At 55.2% G+C, this 19,803-nt stretch overlaps 2 protein-coding genes across 2 annotated transcripts in view; one reads left to right on the top strand and one right to left on the bottom strand.

The window, feature by feature from the left end:
- Nucleotides 1-986: 986 nt before the first annotated feature.
- Nucleotides 987-9,967, bottom strand: SFXN3 (sideroflexin 3). The gene is made up of 11 exons (XM_049646495.1): nucleotides 9,663-9,967; nucleotides 8,257-8,420; nucleotides 7,418-7,592; nucleotides 6,975-7,069; nucleotides 6,526-6,601; nucleotides 6,274-6,359; nucleotides 5,886-6,013; nucleotides 5,656-5,705; nucleotides 4,766-4,815; nucleotides 4,238-4,285; nucleotides 987-3,970 (listed from the first exon to the last, which is right to left on the bottom strand). Exons 2-11 carry the CDS (start codon nucleotides 8,415-8,417, stop codon nucleotides 3,874-3,876), a joined length of 966 nt encoding a protein of 321 aa, XP_049502452.1. The 5' UTR covers nucleotides 8,418-8,420; nucleotides 9,663-9,967; the 3' UTR covers nucleotides 987-3,873.
- A 1,134-nt stretch (nucleotides 9,968-11,101) lies between these two features.
- The window catches only part of PDZD7 (PDZ domain containing 7), an 18,239-nt gene continuing 9,537 nt past the window's right edge, over nucleotides 11,102-19,803 (top strand). The window contains exons 1-7 of the mRNA XM_049646009.1: nucleotides 11,102-11,162; nucleotides 11,820-12,211; nucleotides 16,945-17,085; nucleotides 17,391-17,565; nucleotides 18,097-18,273; nucleotides 18,507-18,794; nucleotides 19,139-19,143. Coding sequence (XP_049501966.1) covers nucleotides 11,986-12,211; nucleotides 16,945-17,085; nucleotides 17,391-17,565; nucleotides 18,097-18,273; nucleotides 18,507-18,794; nucleotides 19,139-19,143 — 1,012 coding nt within the window. The 5' untranslated portion in view covers nucleotides 11,102-11,162; nucleotides 11,820-11,985. The remainder of the gene's footprint in view (nucleotides 11,163-11,819; nucleotides 12,212-16,944; nucleotides 17,086-17,390; nucleotides 17,566-18,096; nucleotides 18,274-18,506; nucleotides 18,795-19,138; nucleotides 19,144-19,803) is intronic.

Raw genomic sequence — 19,803 nt, 5'->3', positions numbered from 1 at the left:
AAAGAAAGAAAGAAAGAAAGAAAGAAAGAAAGAAAGAAAGAAAGAAAGGGATATGCCCATTTGGCTCCCTCCCTATGGCCAGCCTAACCCAGACCTGAGCCATTTTTCTCCTCAGAACGTGGGTTGGGAGAGAGGGACGGTTGTGGTCTTTCTTAATAATGGGCAAGATGGGAGTTCTGGAGCAGATGAAACCAGGCCAGGGGAAAAAGGCTGGAGAGGAAGACCTAAGACGCAGATGTAGGCTCCCAAAGAAGGTTCCCAGAGTCTGGCTGCGCATGAGGAGGAAGAAGGGAGGCCCAAGAATGGGGGAGATTATTTTCCAGCGAGAAAAGTGCTACCTCTGTCCAAATGCTGACTTCCCAGGAAAATTGCAAGTACGTGGAAGCAGTTTGGAAAAGGCACCTGGCTAGGATTTGCCCCTAGAGAGCCTGTGAAGTTAGCCTACAGCCAACTTTTGCTCTGAGAAGCTGGTGTGGAATTAGGAAGGAAAGATGGCAGGAAAGCATTCCTTCCTAACTGGACTCACTGGTGCCTTGGCCAGTCCGCTCCCTGATAGGGTTAGTGTTATCTACAGAACACAGTAAGTTATAAAGTGTTCTTAATGATTTTGTTTAACAGAGGTTCCTGCACCTCCCTCCCCAAATAGGTTTGTTTTACATGGATTTTCCAGTAAGAGTGCAAGGCCTCTTTTCAAGGAGGTTACCAAAGACCAAAGCAGTACCTGCAGAAAGAGGTTTCAAGAGTTGACCCAGAGCCCCCTGGGCTTGGTAGGAGGCACGGGTCAAGACTGGCAGAACAGGATGGAATTGAAACTGGTTTTTGAAATGTTACCCCATATTTAAAAACATTTTTTAAAGTAAACTCTAGGCCCAACATGGGCTCAAACTCACAACCCCAAGACCAGGAGTCACATGCTGTACTGACTGAGCCAGCCAGGCACCCCATCGAAGTATTGCCCTGTATTTAAACAATTTTTTTTTAATGTTTGTTTATTTTTGGAAGAGAGACAGAGTGTGAGTGGGGGTGGGGAAGAGAGAGAGGAAGACACAGAATCTGAAGCCGGCTCCACACTCTCAGCTGTCAGCACAGAGCCCGACCCAGAGCTTGGTCTCACGAGCCGGGAGATCATGAGCCGAAGCCAGACGCTTAACCGATTTGAGCCACCCAGGCGCCCCATGTTGCCCCATCTTTAATCAAGAAGAGAAATCTTTGCTTATGCTCCTTCAGCTGTAAAACTCTCAAGCTTGGAAACTCCACGGGCTTTAGTAAAAGGTCTGAGTACACCTGTGGGCCTATCAGTTTTGTGGGCCTATAAACAAACTGGGCCCAGGGAGGAGAGGCCCTGGAGCGTCAGAGAGACGAGGAGAATGATCTCAAGTTTGGCTGGTGGCTGGCAGGTGAGGAAGAAGCTTAGCCCAGTGGCTTCAGAGTCACGCGACTCGACTTGAATCCTGGTTCTACCACTTCCTAGTTGTGGAACCACGGGCAACTTTTTAAATGTCTTCAAGCCTGTGTTTTTTGCTAAGAATGGACATAACATGTCTGGTCCCCCAGTGGGTTGTGAAGATCAAAAGGTGGGCTTAAAGCACTTGGCCCAGCACCACACGTACGGCTCAATGAGCAGTAGCTGGTATCACCCCCACTGCCCATACAAGGAAACTTCCATTTCCCAAGAGGAGTGAGAGAGCCCAGGCCAAGGTACTAGGTTCACTTCAGGTTGTTGTGGGACCATACAGTCCCAAAGATTGTCTCCCACCACCTAGTGTGAGAGTTTGGAGCTGAAAAAGGGGAGATGAGGGGTATGTCCTGCAGGGAGTAGGCAATGGATTTTATCATAGATTCATACATGTTTATTCTTTTGAATCTTCCAAAGCCAAGACTTGGGGTAAGAGAGGCAACTAACTATAAACTGTTTAATAGTAGCTCTCACCATCTGTTCAGAGGCATGAACTTTTGGCCTCATTTCTCCCAGGGGGGGAAAAAAGGGTTACATAAGGGGGGAGTGGAGGATCCTGGGATGGGGGGGCAGGAAGGGGTGCTAACTAGCAAATGGTCCCTGCCAGGCTTGTTCCTGTGCTGTACTGGTGGGGGCATGGAGGGGTATGGAGGGTGTGCTGGTGCTCTAACTTCTCTCTGATGGAGCTGGACAGTCCCTAGCCTTCCTCTCTCCAGAGGCTTCCCTGGGAACCAGAGGCCCACCGACCCATGCCAAATGCCTGAAGGGAACCAAGAAGCCCAGAGCCTGAGCTGGTAGGTAGGTGGGATCAGCCTTCCTAGCCAAGAACGAAATGAAGCCAGGACTCTATCTGCAAAGGGAATAGAAGGCATCTACATCCCCTTAGTTAGCACTCTGGGTGCTGATGGAGGACTGATTTTCTAATCTCAGAGTGCCCTCTGCTGGGGCCTGAGGTTCCATACAGAAGGGAGGGAAGAGCTAGAACCTAGATTTTGTGGGGGAGGGAAGGCTGAAGGCAGAAGACTGGTTCTTCCTGAGCACTCAGAACACAGAATCAAGTGAAGATCAAGAAGTAGATCGGTTTTTAGTTTATTGAGTAACAATGGCATCATAGTTTTAGTCACTGGTAGCAGATAGTTGGGGGAGCACAAAAATGCTCTTAGAGGATCCCACTGGGGCCTTCCTCCGCACCACCCACTGCTTCAGCTAGAGCTCATGGGAGTTGGAGTCAAGGTCAAGCTCTGCATCCTGTGAGCGTAACACCATACCTTCCATTCCCAAGCCTACCTGCCCTTTGGACCAGCTATGGATGCCTGGGCCCTTCTTCCTCGTGGGAGATGGGGGTGGGAGTGGAGGTAGGAGCAGGGCCAAGCCTCAAAAAAGAGGAGCTAAGGTCAGGGTTCTGCTGAATGTCTAACAAGAGTCAAGAGAAGACAGAATTTCCTAAGATTGTACACTCAGGGCCTAGTTGCCCTTGAGGGTGTGCTAGTTGTCTCCACTCAGATACCTGTGGTATCTGAGGTTAAGCACCATTCCCACGGCTGTGTCCCTCTGCAAGAGGGGGCGCTGGGAGCTCTTAAAGGGGGAATGCTTGCTCTGCCTCCATGGCTTTTTGGTTTGGGTTGGGACTATAGGTGTAGATTTGAGTCTATGATGTCAGAGCAGACCAAGAACTCCTAAGAATGTACCTAAAGATGTCCACACTGCAGTGTGGGGGCGAGGGGAGGATGGCAAGAGTTGTACAGGATACCACCCCTTTGTTCTGACAGAGGAGAGGAGAGGAGAGGAAATGAGCTCTTTCAGGATGTGGGGGGTGCACAAACTCCCCGTCTCCCTTACCCTGATAGGTCTTTCTCTGCCAGCCCAGTTCCTGGGAGCCAGGAAGCAAAAGTCGGAAGGAGTCGGGCCCGTTTGGCCTGCTAGTATCCCTCAGTCTCTGTTCTGAGATCCTGGCTACTCCTGTGTCCAGAAGGGGCCCTCGAGGTGCTGTCAGAAATGACTTGGCCAGTGGAACTGTTTAGGCAGGGAAGTCCTGTAGCCTGGCTGGCTGACAGGTGGCAAGAGGCCGAGAGGAGAAGCCAGATTATCAGGACATCCTAGGACAGCACGTCCGTTCCTAGTTTCTAGGACAGCATGTACACACACACATACACACGTATCATGTGTGTACATACATAAACATAGGAGCACAGGAGAAAGGGATTATGTGGCCCTGCTCTTTGAAACCAGAGAGGAGAGAAAAAGGCTTAACGGGGGCACCTCTCAGCCTATGGATTGCTGGTCTCAATGGCTGCTTCCCCACCAAGCCCCCCCCTCCGCCCCAGTACCAGGAAGAGGGGCAAATGGCAGGGACAGCAAGGCTCCACTAAAGCAGCAGCCCAAGGAGGTGAGGGAGGGGTCCAGGGGCTGACCCTCCCTCAAAGCCCCTTGTTGTAGTAAACCACTTCGATGCTGGGGTTTTGCTCACGGACCCGAGCTCTCAGCTCTGGCTCCAGCCTGCTCACATGTAAGGAGCTGCAACAGAACAGCACAGGCAGGCTGAGGATCCCCTCAACCCAACCTGCATCAGCCTAAGGGCTCACCACCTCTCCTCCTCCCAGGCTGGACAGTCTCCTTCAACTGCCAGAAGGCCCAGCTCACCATCAAGTCCCCACCCCCAGAATAAGTCTAGTGCCTGCCAAGCCTCCTCCTGGAACACACTAAAGGACCCTAAGGTCAGTGGGTTCCAGAGATGTGGAGACCTATTCAGAGCCCCCAACCAAGCCCGGGGGCAGCACTTACCTTCTCTGGGGGAAGAGTGCACAGCACAAGGGGGTGGCAAATACCAGGCTGGGGGGAGAAGAGTGTTGGGAAGGTTTGTGAAGTTTTGACCTATGGTTGTTGCCTCCCTGCATCCCACCCCATCCCTGGAGACAGCCTCGAGGGGTAGAGATTGATTAAGGCCAACGCTGACATCAGGTTCTGGCTAAGGAAAGAGCCTCCAGGGCAATGACCCAGAGCTCCACAGCCAGTGAGTGCCTGAATCAGAAATTAAACGTGCATGAAACTCCTGGATGATACCAAAAGGTATATTTCCACGCTTTCCTCTTGTACACAAAGACTAGAATGTCTTCAACTAGACTGTTGACCTTCAAGGATGGTGATCACCTGCTAACACACACAACATGCCCTACAAGTGTCTAAGAGCCCTACCAGCTGAATGGATGAATGAATGATGTACATAAACATCTTAAAATCCGCAAATACCCACCCACATCCACCAGGGAAAGGGCACTCCCACACACCCTAGCTAAGTCCCCACACACTTACCAGAAGCCCACCAGTCCCACCTGCAGGGGCGCTCCCAGCCAGGGGCGACGCTGTAGGGAGACAGAGGCAATGGGATGGCTTGTGTCCCCTCCTCCCCTAGCCCCCACCGCATTTCCCCTACCACAGCTCTATCCCACCAACCCTGCCTTTGAGTCTTTTCTTTCTCCCAAGACCATAACAGGCTTGGAATTTCCAAATCACCAGCCTCCAGTCCAGCCACGCCTACTTGCGACACCCTCCCTAGTGTCCCTTCACCCACTCTCCCCTCACAGGATTGGTTCCGCACTTCCTCCAGGAGCTGCTTTCTTCAGGAAGCCTCCTCTAACACTCCGCTCTGCTCCCGTCCCAGTAGCATGCATGAATCTGTCCCTTTCCTGTTCTGCACGCCCTTCTCCATTCCCTCCAGCCACAGGGACCAGCGTTCGGTTCCTCCAGTGGGCACAGCTGGTGCTCAAGATATATTGGTGAATAAATGATTCAATAAATGAGCTTGTAGTCCTGTGCCTTCTCTGTTCTGTTCGTGCATGTGTGAGCCTGTGTGTCTCATTGTTGTCGGTAGGTGACAGCATGAATATAGTGGCCAGTGTGATGGTGGTGGTCCATCCCCATGTGTGTCAAGAGGCCTCTGGAGTGATACCAGCTCTCTTCAGGACAGAAACCATTTCCTTCCTTTCCTTATCTTCTCCTCCTGCTCCCTCAGTGTTCCTTCACCCCAGCCCACTTCCTTCCTGCTGAATGCATGAATGAAGGTGGAGGGGGCAGCCCAGGGGTGGGGCCAACAGGGAGCAAGTCTCAGACTCCTGGGCCAAGCTGGAAAGAGGGTTGGGGACTGGTCACTTCTGCTCCCAGCCGTCACCTCTTCCAGGGTGGGAAAGGTGGGCGTGGCCTACCTTTAGGAAGTCTTTCTTCTCCAGAGTGTCCATGATCACGGGGGGAATGGCTGCAGGGAGAGCAGGGCAGAAGAGGAGGTAAGAGTTAGTGGAATGAAAGTCAGAATCCTGAGGAGGGGTGGATCCCCTTCACAACTCTTCCCACTCCCCCGGGAGTGCTCAAAACCCCTGGAGAATGCACCCTGTTCTCTTAGAGCCTCCCGTGCCCCACCCAGGCACCCCTGCCTCACCCATGGCAGGAATGGCCATGCAGATTCTCGATATCACCACCTGGAAGATTCCCTGCTTGGCAGCGGCCACTGAGTGGCCAAGTCTCTGACCTTCCTCATCAGTCACTGGGATGCCCACCTGCAGTTCCCTGAAAAGGGAAGGGGGTGGGGGTCAGATCACAGGCCCGCATCCTACCTGCACTGCCCTCACGGGCAGCTATTCCCTGGGGTCCCGTCAGATATCACAGATTCAGATATCATTCCAGGATCCCAGAGTCAGACTGAGACTGTGCCCAGAAGCTTCTGTTTGGAGAGGGAGAGGACGGTCCCCACCTGGGCCAGTCGGCATGGCGGGATGGTGTGCCTGCCTGCACGCTGGGCCTGCATGCCAGGAGCTGGAGCCACTCACCTCTGCCTCATCAGGGGGATGTTGATGCAGTTGGCAGCTGCCACAGCTGCAAAGGGGACAAATCTGCCCACCAGGGGGGGCAGGTGCTGGGGGGAGGAAATATATCGTTTAGTGGCCCTAAGGGCCATGGAGTGGTGAAGAACTCTGGGGAGGGATGTGGGGAGCCTGTAGGTTGGTGTGGACGAGTGATGGGGAAGAGGGAGACAGGTAAAGGGTAAGTGAGGGGGCAGTACAATGGGGGGGGGCATTTACCTTGGTGAGGGATTTGAGTCCCAGGGCTGTGGCCACGGCCCCAGTGGTGGCACTCACATAAGCTGTTCCCAGCTGCCTGTGGGTGGAAGAGGCAGGACACAAGGCTGGAGGTGAACAGTCCAGCGTGTGGTTCTTTCCTTCAGGGACACGTCAAAATCCTCAATACGTGAGGCGTGACGGGCAGAGAAATTCCTCCCCTGCTACAGCATAGACTTGCCTGGAAGCTCCAGTCCCTCGGACAGGGCCTCCCTTAGCACAGGCAAGAGGACCCCAAGCCCTCAGGCCAGGAGAGTGGGGAGAGGGGCGGACTGAGGGGAGGGAGTTGAGTCACTGGCTGCAGGAGCACTGAGGAACAGGAGCAGACAAGAGGGAGCAATGGTAGGCCTGGGGAGGCCAGGGCAGGGAGAGAGTGGGGGCGGGGGAGTCCCGGTGAGGGGATGAGCTCTCACCCCACAGTGATGGGAGCGTCGCCACTGCGATTGGAGTAATTAACAACAGCATTGAAGGACTGATTCACCCACTGCCAGAACACCACGGTCGGGGTCTTCCTGAGGGAACAGAGACACTTACTGCTGCTCCTGCTACAGTGTCCCTTATCCTCAAACCCTAATAAAGAAACCCTAAAGGTTATTCCCAAACCCTCAGGAGGGACCCAGCTGATGACCTTAGAACTTGCTTCGGTGACCTCTACACGACCCTCCCCACTGACACGACCACATACACTTGTCTCTGGGGTGGGAGGAGCCCTGGGGCTGAGTTCTGAGGAATGCGAGGGATTCTAACACAAGCTCTCATTCACCCACTATTTTCTGCCCAAACTGGCCTCACCTAGTCATCAGGCTACACTCTAGCTTGGACAGAGTGCTCAGGGAGGGGACACACGGGGCAGGACCTGCCTGTAGAAGGTGAGCATGCAGCCAGTGATGGTCATGTTCATGGGCACCTGGGCTGACATACGGCCAATCAGGACCACCTTCTCCCCCGTGTCCGGATGGAAAGCAGAATCATATACATACTTGGCCCTCCACAGCTGGTCCTCAGTGAGCCCTGGCGTCACCACGCCGGCCCTGCAGAGAATGTCAGGGAACAGACAGGCAATTCTAGGGGCAGATCTGCCCCCACCAGCCCTGACCACTTAGCTCAGGGAAAGTCTGGCCAGAGGACCAGGAACTTTGGCCCTGAGTCTCAGAATAAAGGAGCTCCTTGTCTCTGGGGGAGTCAAATCTTCCAGAAGGGCAGGGGGCTCCTATTTCCATTTTCCTTCTAGCCACATAAAGAAGGGTGCCCTTCTGTTTCTGCCTAAATGCCTGGTCATGGGTAATGGTAGTTTGCAGTGGGTCAAAAATGGCTGGGGGCATCTCAAAGGTATTTCCTCTTGGGGACAAGGGGGTGCTCTCCTATCTCCAGGGGGCTCAACTCTGAGCCCCATCTGTCCTTGAAGAGGGTGGGCCTAGCAGTGGGACAGGACCCTGTGGAGGGTTGTGAAACATACAGCAGCCCCCCACCCACAAATATCAATGCCACCTCCTCAACCCAAACACCCTGAAATTCTCTGGGTTGAAGCGCTGTGCCATGGTTGCCTGTGATTCCAACATATAGAGCTAGGGAGTAAGGGGGTCAAGGAGTGGGACAAGGTCACTCTCAAACTTGAGGAGATAGATGCAAAAGGTACCATATTAATGGCAGGGAATGAGTACCCCAGGGTCTCATTCGGACGGGGCAGCGGGCTACCTGTAGTTCTGCACGATGTTCCGGGAAGCTTCCAGCTGTGCTCCAGACAGCAGCAGATTTCGGGGGTCAGTAACGGTGAAGAAGTGCCGGGCTCTGCCCAGGAAAGTGCTTTGGTCCCAGCGAGGTTCCTGGATATTGATATCTAAGGGCAACTCCCCCATTTTCTGCAGAGCAAAGATCAGGATCAGAAGGGCTCCAAGGAGGGAGTCCAGGAGCTCAACCTGCGGGAGGCTCTGGTGGCTCTGCCCTGGTCCCTGGGCCTATCACCAACCCCTTCTAGAGCTCAAGGTGACTCCAGATAGGTAAGCAAGGGTTGGGGGGAGGAGTTGTTTTCCAGGCAAGGCCCTGGCTCAGAGACCTGCAGCCATTGGAGGAGGGGGCAGGGGAAAACAGAACCAGAAAAAACAGATCTCTTTTGCACTCTGGCCCCGTGCAGCTTTTCATCAGTGAGGATTTACACGTGTATGGTTGATGCAACAGCAGCAACTAATCCTGTGCAGCTACTCTTGTGCTCTGTGTGCACAAAAGTGTGTATTATATGCATTATACATGCATGCTCAGGTCAGCTTCAGGGCCCAGCTGCCTTAAGACCTAGATACAAACCCCCAAGGCTGTCTGGGAAGATGGCATAAGCCGTCCCACACCCCAGCCCCTGATTGGAGGAGAACAAGGGCTCACTGGCTACTTCGGGGCTTATCTATTCCAGATCTCAAATAGGGGACTCTGATGCCAGCCAAGCATGCGTGCTCGCAGTCATGCACAAGTCCCCCTCTCCAGGGGCATTTTTCTCAACCCACACTGAATGGCCCAAGGCCCTCCTTGTTCCCCAGCTGGGCAGGGCTGGCACAGACACCCATCCACCTCTCCCCAAGCCACCTACGTCTAGAAAGGAGGAGTCAGTAAGTGCCCTCTCCACCCAGTACCAAGAGGAAAGCCTGAAGCAGCCGGCTGGCTGTGTTAGGCAAAATCCTACAATATGACTAATCCTCTCCAACCGCACTTCCTCCCGCACTGGAGGAGACACCCTCCCCTCTCTCACAAACTCACACTCACATACCCACATACAAAGATGCGTACATGCCCTACACAGATATACAAACGGCGGACACGCACTGCATACACCAGCCCACAAAGACCGTTACTTGCACACTCACACATACGCGCACACACACCCCCCCCATATCCATCAACTGCAGACACGTGAATGTGTGACCACATAAGGCCCCACCCTGACATTCCTCCCACCAGCCAACCTCCCCTCGTGCCCCAAGCACCTCCCTAGAACCGAAGATACTGAATCCGGATAGGATAGAGAGCACACCCAAGGCAGGCTTCCCTCCCTCTTAGCCCTCAACCTCCTACTCCCCTGAACCCCGCGAACCCCGCCCCGGACAGCCAGCACTCACGCTTTGCTGAGCTCCTGGGCTTCTGGCCTCTGCAGCTCCCGGACCCGCCTTTCTCTCGGCGCGTCGCCCCTGCCTCCGCCCCCCCAACCCATCACGCGTAACGTCACGCGTGACGCTAACAGGCAGGAGGGGCGGGGGCAACCCCCCGCGCGTCCGCCGGGCGTGCCCAGGGATTGGCAGAGCCTGGGGGCGGTGGGTGCCATTTGGGGCGACGCCCCCAGCCCCGGCTGCAGGGAGCTGGCTCTACGCCGCCTCCCAAAGCCAATCAGGGCTCGGGGAATAGGTTCTGGCCCGTCCCCAGGCCTAGAGAGGAGGGGAGGAGCCGTGGGCGCTGCCCCCTTTGCTTGCAGTCCCCTGACTGGCCTCGGGAGGCACCCGGCTTCGGCAGCAACGCGTCTAGGTGCCCAGGGCGAAGGCTCGCTGGGCGCAGGACGAAGGCTGGCGGCGTGGAGGGGCCATCCTCTGATGGTGCGCCCGGAGGGACTCGGGTTACCGCCTGGGTTGTTTACTAGATGGCCGCCTTGGCAGTGGCCTTTGCCTACTCGGCCCCCTGGGCTCCTACCCCAGTTCTCACAACCTCTTCTCGCAGCACTTGGGCATTCGCAGTCCTCCACAATCTCGTTCTACTCGTGCCTGTGCCCCCTTCTATGTCCCCACCCTTTTCCTCCTCCAGCCCCCTCCTTACCTAGCTCCACTAGGTCCCAGTTTCCTTACGTCCCCGATCCCTATCCCGGCACCACAGACCTAGCCCCAGTCCCTGCCCTGGGAGGTGTAGGGGAAGAAGGCTCAAGGTAGCTCTGTCTGCATCAAGCAAGTGGCTCAGAAAGATTCTTCCTCCCCCTAGTGTCCTGGAACCAGTGATCCACTCTGTCCCCTTTCCAGAACTGAGGGGCCAGAGAGACACTTTGTGACGTAGAAGGAAGACGCATGAGAAGGAAGTCAACACTCAAACACACACCCACACCCACCCACACACACATATACTTCACAACTCATCCAGTCACCTTACAGGGCACGCCTGCCGCACGCCCAGGCGCCAGCCCACGCTCCTGCCCACCTCATGCTCACGCCCCCACTGCCCAGGTGACATTCCTTCACTGAGGCCTCACAGGTGACGCGAAGGGGTGACAATTCCGAGCCCTAGCATCTAGCTTGGCCTGGAGAAGACGCTGTTCTGGGCTCCCCTGCGCTGAGCCGGTAGCGGGAGGGGGCGGCGAGGCGTGACCCAAACCCTAAATTCGTGGGGGCGTGGTGGGGCATCAGAACTCGAACTGCAGGGGTCTCAGCCCAGGTGACAAACGCCTGACCCGAGCGCCAGAAACAGGGGGCGGAGAGAGTGACTGGCGGCCCTCGCAGCCAATGGGAGCCCGGGGCTACGTAGGCCAGCCCTGTTCCAGCAGCTAGGCGGAGCGTGGGCGGGGTTCCCCGGACGCTGCAAGAGCTCGCGCCCGCGCCCACCGGCTGGCTGGCGAGGCCGGCGGCCGCCGCACCAACAAGCAGGTGAGGGGGGCCAAGCTCAAGAGGCGGGGGCCGAGGGTGGGATGCTGCGTTCTGAGTCCCAGAGCTGCTCTGGGGGACTTAGCTCCGGGTTTGGGACGCGATGTTGTGGGACTCTAGCCAGCAGGTCCTCCCCGCAAGCCTGGGAGATGTTGAGGCAACCCCTTTCGACGGGAGAGGGGGTGGGAGGGACAGCAGCCTGGAGCCAAGGGATCTGTGGCGGTCGGGAAATCTCCGGGGCCATTGGCTGCAGCTGTCCCAGGTCCTGACGCCCTGCCTCGAGACATGAGCCCCCTGCCCACAAACACAAGGAAAGGCGTGCAGTGACTGGTCCTGCCCCCAATTTCTCTCACACCACTTGAAGCCCTAGGGCCCGCAAGAATCCATCTCCACTCTCTCAGCCTCTACTGAGAACTGGTCACTGGGGTGGATGACTCAGCTGAGAGCAGGAATGAGGGGTGAATGAGAGGTTCCCACTGGCGTTGTATAAATGACTCCGAAAATCCACGATGGTGCCTGGACTGGGCCAGGGGTGGGAGACGTGAGGGGCCTAGGGCATGGGAGGGCAGGAAGCTCAAATCAGGGCGAGGGGTGGAAGTTCTGGGAGGCAGCAAGGGCAACATTCACACCCTTGTCCCAACCCCTGCTCTCCCTCCGCAGGCCTGGAGCGCACACTGCTGTGAGGCAACGGAGGTGGGGGGCTCCCAGTCCCTGAGACCCCAGTCCCGCACGGAAGGCTCATGGAGCCCGGGGCACGCGGGGCCCTTTGCTCCAGGGCTAGCAGATTCTTTCTGGACCTGTAGGGCGCCACCCCAGTCTAGCCACAATGGCGCACAGTTTTGCGGTGGGCTTCGACCCACTGGGCCTTGCAGACCTAAGCTCGGGCTCTCTGAGCTCCCTCTCCTCCCGAGGCCACCTGGGCAGCGACTCGGGCTCCGCAACGCGATACCTGCTGAGGAAGCAGCAGCAGCGGCTGTTGAATGGGCCCCCCCGCGGAATCCGAGCCTCATCGCCCATGGGCCGTGTCATCCTCATCAACTCTCCCATCGAAGGTGGGGGCGGGGCCCAGCTTGGGCCGGGGAGCTAAGGGTGGGGGTAAGGGACAGCAGCACTAAGCAGGAGGAGGCAGAGCCAATATGGGTGGAGGAACCCAAGTGATGGGAGTCTTAAGGATGTGGGAGGTGGAGGGTCTCTGTTTACCCTTATACTCTACCTTATCAGCCCTTTCCTTATGTTTAGGCCAATCCTTTAGTGTTGCAGGGCTGTAGAGAGGTCAGAGGTGGGAGATAGGAGCCCGGAGGCACGGAAAAGTGTGTGTGGTATGCTAGCCCCAAGTGAGCAATATAGGGTATTGAATTGGCCCCTCCATCCTATGGGCTCTGCCTTTCTCCAATCCCTTTGTGTATGCCTTTGGTGGGGGGGGGCAGGATAGAGAATGATATAATCCCATCAACCAGCCCATTGTGTGACCAGCTCAGTGCAGGGCTGTGAGGAGTCAGTGCCCAACTGAGCAGACAGAATTTAAGATTTCAGGTGCAGAGGCCCCTGACCAGTTCATTCAGGAGAGCGTGCGGCTCTTGATCTCAGGTCATGAGTTTAAGCCCCATAGTGTGTGTACAGATGATTTCAAATAAGTAAATAATAGGGGCGCCTGGGTGGCTTGGTCGGTTAAGCGTCCGACTTCAGCTCAGGTCATGATCTCACGGTCCGTGAGTTCAAGCCCTGCGTCGGGCTCTGTGCTGACCGCTCAGAGCCTGGAGCCTGTTTCAGATTCTGTGTCTCCCTCTCTCTCTGCCCCTCCCCTGTTCATGCTCTGTCTCTCTCTGTCTCAAAAATAAATAAACGTTAAAAAAATTATTAAAAAAACAAGTAAATAATAATAATAATAATAATAATAATAATAATAAAAAGATTTCAGATGCAGAAGAAAAGAAATAGAGGTAGAGCAGCAAATGTTCCAAAAAGTGGGGAGAAGAGGAGGGTTGAGGATCAGGAAGGGAGTCCCAGGACTGAGCCCTGGTACCTAATCAGGGGGTACCTAATCTTCTGTAGTTGCCCAATGCTGTTTCATTGCACTCCTGTTCTATACCAGCCCTGCTTAGGTCCTGTAGGGGACCTAGAGAAAAATAAAGGTCAATCTTCACCTTCCAGAAATTTACAGGGTAGCAGAGCTTAGAGACAGAGCAATGAGAACAGCTGCTGCTGGGGTAGAGGTATCCCAGATAAGGCTGGAAGTGGAAAACAAGAGTACAAGTTGCGGGGGTGGGGGGGATGCAATTAGGAGACAGCCAGGCTGCAGTGACAGATGTGAGGCGACACAGAGCTAGTGAGTAAGGCAGGACCTTGAATGCCCATGGGGAATGGGGACCCCCCGCCCCGGGGTTGGGCTCTCTGCGGGCCAGATGCCATTAATGTCTCCAGCTCCCCTTTTGTCTCTCAGCGAGCAGAACTCCCCTGGCTGGATCCCAGAGTGGGCTTTTCAGACCCTCTTCCTCCCCTCTGACCCAGCTGGGCATCTCTGTTCTCCTCCCTGGGCCACTGGGGCAGGGATAGCCATGTTGCTCAGGCAGCAGGCTTTCCTGCCTCAGTGGCCCAGCATGCCCACCCCCATCATCTAGTATGATGGGCCTCACCCCTAGGTGAGCTGTAGGGCACTGCTGAGGGTCAGCACTGTCATTCGGGTCATGGAGCAGAAGTCCTGAGAGGAGCTAGGAGACATGGTAGGGGACAGGGAAGGCACTGGGGCAGGACCCTTGTAAGTCCCATTGTATTAAAATAACTATGTTTTACCTCCCCTTCACAACCACGCACACCATGCCCAGCTACAATGTAACAGCTCTGTCCACTGTCCTGCTAAAGATCCTCTTGCAGAAGTTCCAGGATTGCTCTCTCTCTTTCTACCTCACCCTAGAGCCCCAGTGCAGCCAGGAGAGCAGGTCTCCCAGCAATGGGAGGACTGGGGCATTGCTCTGACCTGCCAGCCCCTACCCTGTCTGGGCTGGGAAGCTCTGAGCCCAGAATCTTCCCCCTCTGCCAGAGCACAAACATCTCCCAATTCACCGAAGCCTGGAACCTCTCCCCCTTGTTACTATTCAGACCATTCCAGAGGCCTAAAATAGCTGATAAGGGAGAGACAGTGGGAAGGGAGAAAGTGCTACCCCCATCACCCCCACGAGTTCCCACCAGCTCCGCAAACTCAGCTGGTCCCAAAGGAAATGCATCCTCTAATCCAAACCAGCCCTTTCTCTTCACTCTCCTTGTTCATTGGTCTATTCACTCATTCATCCATTTATTCTTTTACTCATTCAAAAAAGACTTAGCAGATATCAAGTGCTGAGCAACACATTGGAGATATATTGGCAGAAAAGAATTACAAAGTCCCTACCACGATTGAGTTTACAATCTAGTGGAAGGAGACAGACAATAAAATAATATATGAATAAGCAGTGTATGAATAAATAATATATGAATAAGCAAATAATGAGAAAGGATGGTAAGAATCTTGGAGGTACTAATTTGGACGGCACGACAGAGTAGCGGTTCTCAAACTTTGGAATACATCAGAATTGCCTGGGGTGGGGGGGCTTGTTAAAAGACAAGTTGCTGGGTCCTACACCCAGAGCTTCTGATTCATTGTGTCTGTAGCGAAGAGCAAGAGCACACATTGTTGTTATATAATGTTTTAAGACTTTATTTTGAAGTGATCTCTATACCCAACCTGGGGCTCGAACTCATAACCCCAAGACCAAGAGTTGCATGTCGTACCAACAGAGCTAGCCAGGTGCCCCAGGTATACATCTTTTTTGAATAAGTTCCTGGGTGCCGCTGCTGCTGTTGGTCTGGGGAGCATGCTTTGAGAACCGCTCTAATAGAGACCATCTGGGAAGAAGGGAAGGGACTTCTTTAGGTAGGGTAGTCCAGGAAGGCTTCTCCGAGAAAGCGGTGTCTGAGCCAGGAGGGGCTGCAGAATGGATGCTGGCTTTACAAAAGTCTGGACAAGAGTATCAAGGATTGAGGGAACACTGAAATGATTGGCCCGTGAGAGGAACAGGAAGGAGGTCAGTTTGGCCAAAGCTCAGTGAGGCTAGGGATGGTGGCCAGAGGTGAGGGTAGGGAGGTGGGCAGAGGACAGCCCATGGAGGGCCTTACTGGGCAGGGGGGCTGTGGAGTTCCTTCTAGAAGCCGGAGCAGGCATTGAAGTTCTCAATAAGCAGTCTACTGTAAAAGCTGGCTCTGGCCACTGTAGAGAATGGTCTAAACGAGGCAAGAATGGAGGTGGGGAGACAGTGAGGAGGCTGTGAGTGCCTAGAGGGAGAGGTCGGTGGCCCAGGCTAGGGTAGTGGAGGTAGAGAAGTTTCCATCCTCAGAGGCCCCAAGCTCCTATGCTCAAAACCCCAGTGTGGCATCCCTCTGGCTCAGGGCCCTAGGAAGGCCCCAGGGAGGGCCTGAGAAGAAAGAGGGTTGGGGGGCAGGAAAGCAATAGACTCCTTGGCTGGGTTGAGACCTATACAGTCAGAATCAGCCAGGAAGCCTTAGAATATCGCACATCTCTGTCCTGCACCATCCATGCCCACAGGCTGCCCTTGGAGATTTCTTCCTGAGCTGTTCTGCTCATGTATTGTAACCTGATTTCTCTTAGATCACAGAGAGAGAGAGAGAGAGAGAGAGAGAGAGAGAGAGAGAGAGATTTGTCCCCCAGAAACACCTCTAGAGTAAGCCTTGTTCAAGAGGAAATCTCATCTTCTCACCTTCTCACCTGAGACCTAGCTTCCCTCTGCAGTCTTCTTATTTTTCTCTAACCAAAGGCCTTCTCAAGGACTCACTCCATCCCCTTCTTCAATAGTGCCCTCCCTTTCTGCTCCCCCCCTCCAACCAAATTCCACTCATCTCAGGCTTCCAAATCATTTTCCCTGACAGCCCCAGCCCCTAGGGACCCTGCTTCTCTGACTTTTCCCAACACTGATGGAGGGGACCCCTCTGGGCTCTGGGCAAACCCTGCAACATAGTGGTGTTTTGGGTTTCTCTCCTCATATAGTCAAGTAGCTCCTAGAGCCCTTACCTCCAGAATCACAGAGTTGAAGAGATAGAAGGAGCCTCGGGGATCCGTCCACAATATCCCAGACAAGGATTTATCAGGGGTCAGCTTGTATGCCTCCAAAGATGGGGAACTCATTATCTCTCCAAAACTCATTCCGTTGTCTGACAGCTGAAGGTTTTAGATAGATAGCCTCTATCTCAGGCTTGGTTCTGTCCTCTGGGTTACACAAACAAAAACATCCAATGTCTTTCACAGAATAGCTCTTCAACTGTTTGAAGATTAGCATACTCATTTCTGTGCAAGCTGAAGAGCCCAAATTTGCTCAACTCTGCCCTATCGAATGGAATCTTGAACCTCTTCTCTATCCATCTGACCCTTAGAGTGACAGGATTTGTAGGAATTTGTCCTATCTCAGGCCTGTGGGTGTGAGAAGCTGAGTAAGCATTAGAAACACACACACACACCTGCACACACGAACACGCGCACACACACATATGCACACACACTCACCTATATAAGGGAAGGAGAGCAGTGGCTTCTACTGTGGAGTCCTGTCCTGCCTATTCCCACACTCTCCCTGGCCCATGGCCTCAAAACCACCAATAGGGAACTCAGAAATTGGCTGCCCTCAGGCCTTAGAGCTTTAGGTATCTTTGCCTAGAAACCCAGCCTTTGCAGGCCCCAACCTGTGCCCAGAAAGGACATGGGAGTCATGCCTATGTCCCTCCCACCCACACCACCACACAGCCAACAGTGATGAGAGCGACATCATCCATGCGGTCCGGGTGGAGAAGAGTCCAGCAGGGAGACTGGGTTTCAGTGTGCGGGGCGGCTCGGAGCATGGCCTGGGCATCTTCGTCAGCAAGGTGGAGGAGGGGAGCAGTGCAGGTGAGCAGGGCTCCCAGGAGCGAGGTTCTGGCTTAGGATGGTGCTCTTATCAGGGATGGGAGGAAAGGGTCCTCAGCTTTGGAGGGCCCGATCCAGTGGGGACATGGGGCCCCCTCCCAGGGTGGAGTGGGCTAATGGACAGGTCCCTAGTCTCATAAGGACTACTCAGACCTCACCTGGGGATCCCCAATTTCACGGAAGAAGTTTTATCCCAGGGAGCCTTGTGTGGTGGCGGGAGGCTTAGCTTCACCCTGGAGGACTTCTCCCAAGTGGCCCCTGCCAGCCACGCCCCTCCCCTGGTGCAGAGCGGGCCGGCCTGTGCGTGGGGGACAAGATCACGGAGGTGAATGGGCTGAGCCTGGAGAGCACCACCATGGGCAGCGCCGTGAAGGTGCTGACTGGCAGCAGCCGCCTGCACATGATGGTGAGGCGCATGGGCCGAGTGCCGGGCATCAAATTCTCCAAAGAGAAGACCACGTGGTGAGAACGCCTGGCCCCAGCCCTGGCTTTTCCCCTCCCCATCCAGTCCCCCCCCCCCACCCCCCGCAGGAGAGGCCGAGGTCACAGGGCTCTGCGTGGAACTTGACTAGTATGGCTTCTACTCTTCCCTCCACCCAGGGCACCGGAAACACAGGGATCCCAAGGCCTGACCTTGAAATAAGACAAGGCCGTGTCTCTCCCCAGCCCTCCTCCCAACCCTGCCATCCCAGAGGCCAGCGGCCCTGCCCCCAACACCGCCCGGCCTCTGCTGTGAGCCTGGGGGTGGTAACAGCATCTCCCCCTCAGGGCTCTTGTAGGGAGTTGGGCACGATGGAGCTGCTCCGTAAAAAAGAGGAGATCCAGGTCGTTTTCCAAATTTGGCAAAATCTACATCCCACTGAACGTCCCTGGGCTGGGGAGTCCCCCAAGGCAACCTCTCCTTTCCCGTGCGGTTGTCAAGGATCCTGGGAGGAGGGGGGTGGTGGTGGTGGATGGGGGGCCCAGGTCGAGGGCCCCTTGCTGTTGTCCCAGGGTGGATGTGGTGAACCGGCGGCTGGTGGTGGAGAAGTGCCGGTCAACGCCGTCTGACAGCGGCTCGGAGGATGGCGTGCGGCGCATCGTCCACCTGTACACCACGTCAGACGACTTCTGTCTGGGCTTCAACATCCGCGGGGGCAAGGAGTTCGGCCTGGGCATCTATGTGTCCAAGTGAGGGCTGGGCGGGGCATGCAGTGGGCGGGGATCAACAAGCGAGGCCTGGCCAATGACATGTCCAAAGGAGGGCCTGGGTCAGGGGTGGGGTCTGGAGAGGGGTGGGGGGCTCCGGGAGAAGAGCCAAGGAGTCTGGCTGGGGCATCCCTGTATCGAGGGAGGAGAGTCTGGACTAGGGTGAGAGAGGGCAGGCTAGGCAGCCGACCAGACCGCCTCCTGTCTGACCCCAGAGTGGACCACGGTGGGCTGGCCGAGGAGAATGGCATCAAGGTGGGGGACCAGGTCCTGGCGGCCAACGGCGTCAGGTTCGACGACATCAGCCACAGCCAGGCCGTGGAGGTGCTGAAGGGCCAAACACACATCATGCTGACCATCAAGGTGGGCAGGACTGTGGGTATCAGGGAGAGGCCAGACTATAGAAGGACTTCCCTGACCGCTCTAGTACATCATTATGCCCATCGCTCTACAGTCTATGGTTTTGCCATAGCCATCGGAGAGGGAGGGCAGGCATTGCGCTCGTCCCTATTTCTCAGAAGAAGAAACTGAGGCTCAGAGAGGCAGAGTAACTCAGGAATCCCAGTCCATTACTCAGCTGGTCAGTAGCAGGGCCTGGGTCCAGTCCTGCTCTTCAGATGCCTAGGGCAGTGCCCCTTCATATGAGTGGTGGAGGACCTGGGCTGAAAGGAGAAAATGTCCCACCCAGAGGGTGGGGTGGTAGCTGTGGCTTTGGGCAGGACGTGGGCACAGGGCAAAGAGGCTGGCCTGGGGCCAGAGATTGGATTTCAGGGGAGGCACCTGCATTCATTATTCATGTGGGTCTCACACTTGCCTGAGGATCAGGTCTTTCTCACTCTGTCTCCAGAGGAGGTGACGTCTCGCTCTCCGCTAGTGCCCAGTCCCAGCCCCTGCCCTGCTCTCTTCCCTTTCCCAAGCTTTCACCCACATTGCCCTTCAGGGCCTCCTCTGCCATTCCTCTCCTTCTGCAACCTTATTTCCCATCCCACGATCCACCCCCCATCCCATTTCTCCCTTTCCTTCCTCTCACATGACCCCAAACACTCCTCCTCTCTCCCGCTCTGCCCCTCATTCATCCACTGAACATTTTCGAGTATGTTCTACATGATGGCCACTATGACAGGTACCGGGGCTGCCACGGTGAACAAGACAGGCAAGGTCTCTGCTCCTCGGGGGAGACGGACACACTAGATGCGGGCCAACTGTGACGAGTGCTACACTGTAATTAACAGAGAGGTGGGAGGGGTAACTTGGGAAGGCCCTTTTAGCCAGAGCGGTCAGGGCAGGTCTCTCTGGGGAAGTGACACCCGAAGAGGGAGGAGCTGGCCAGAAGGTGAGTTGAAGGAAGAGAATCAAGGCAGAAGGAACAGCAAGTACCAGGGTCTGAGGTACAGAGGAGTTTGGCATGTTGAGAAATAAAGCAGCTTGTTTGTCTAGAGCATGATGAACTTGGAGGAGAGAGAGAGATGGGGTTGAAAAGTTTACTCCTGTCCCATCACTCCCCCTTCTTAA

Source organism: Panthera uncia, chromosome D2 (genome assembly GCF_023721935.1).
Source record: "Panthera uncia isolate 11264 chromosome D2, Puncia_PCG_1.0, whole genome shotgun sequence".
Classification (NCBI taxonomy): domain Eukaryota; kingdom Metazoa; phylum Chordata; class Mammalia; order Carnivora; family Felidae; genus Panthera; species Panthera uncia.
This window is presented reverse-complemented; position numbering and strand designations above follow the sequence as displayed.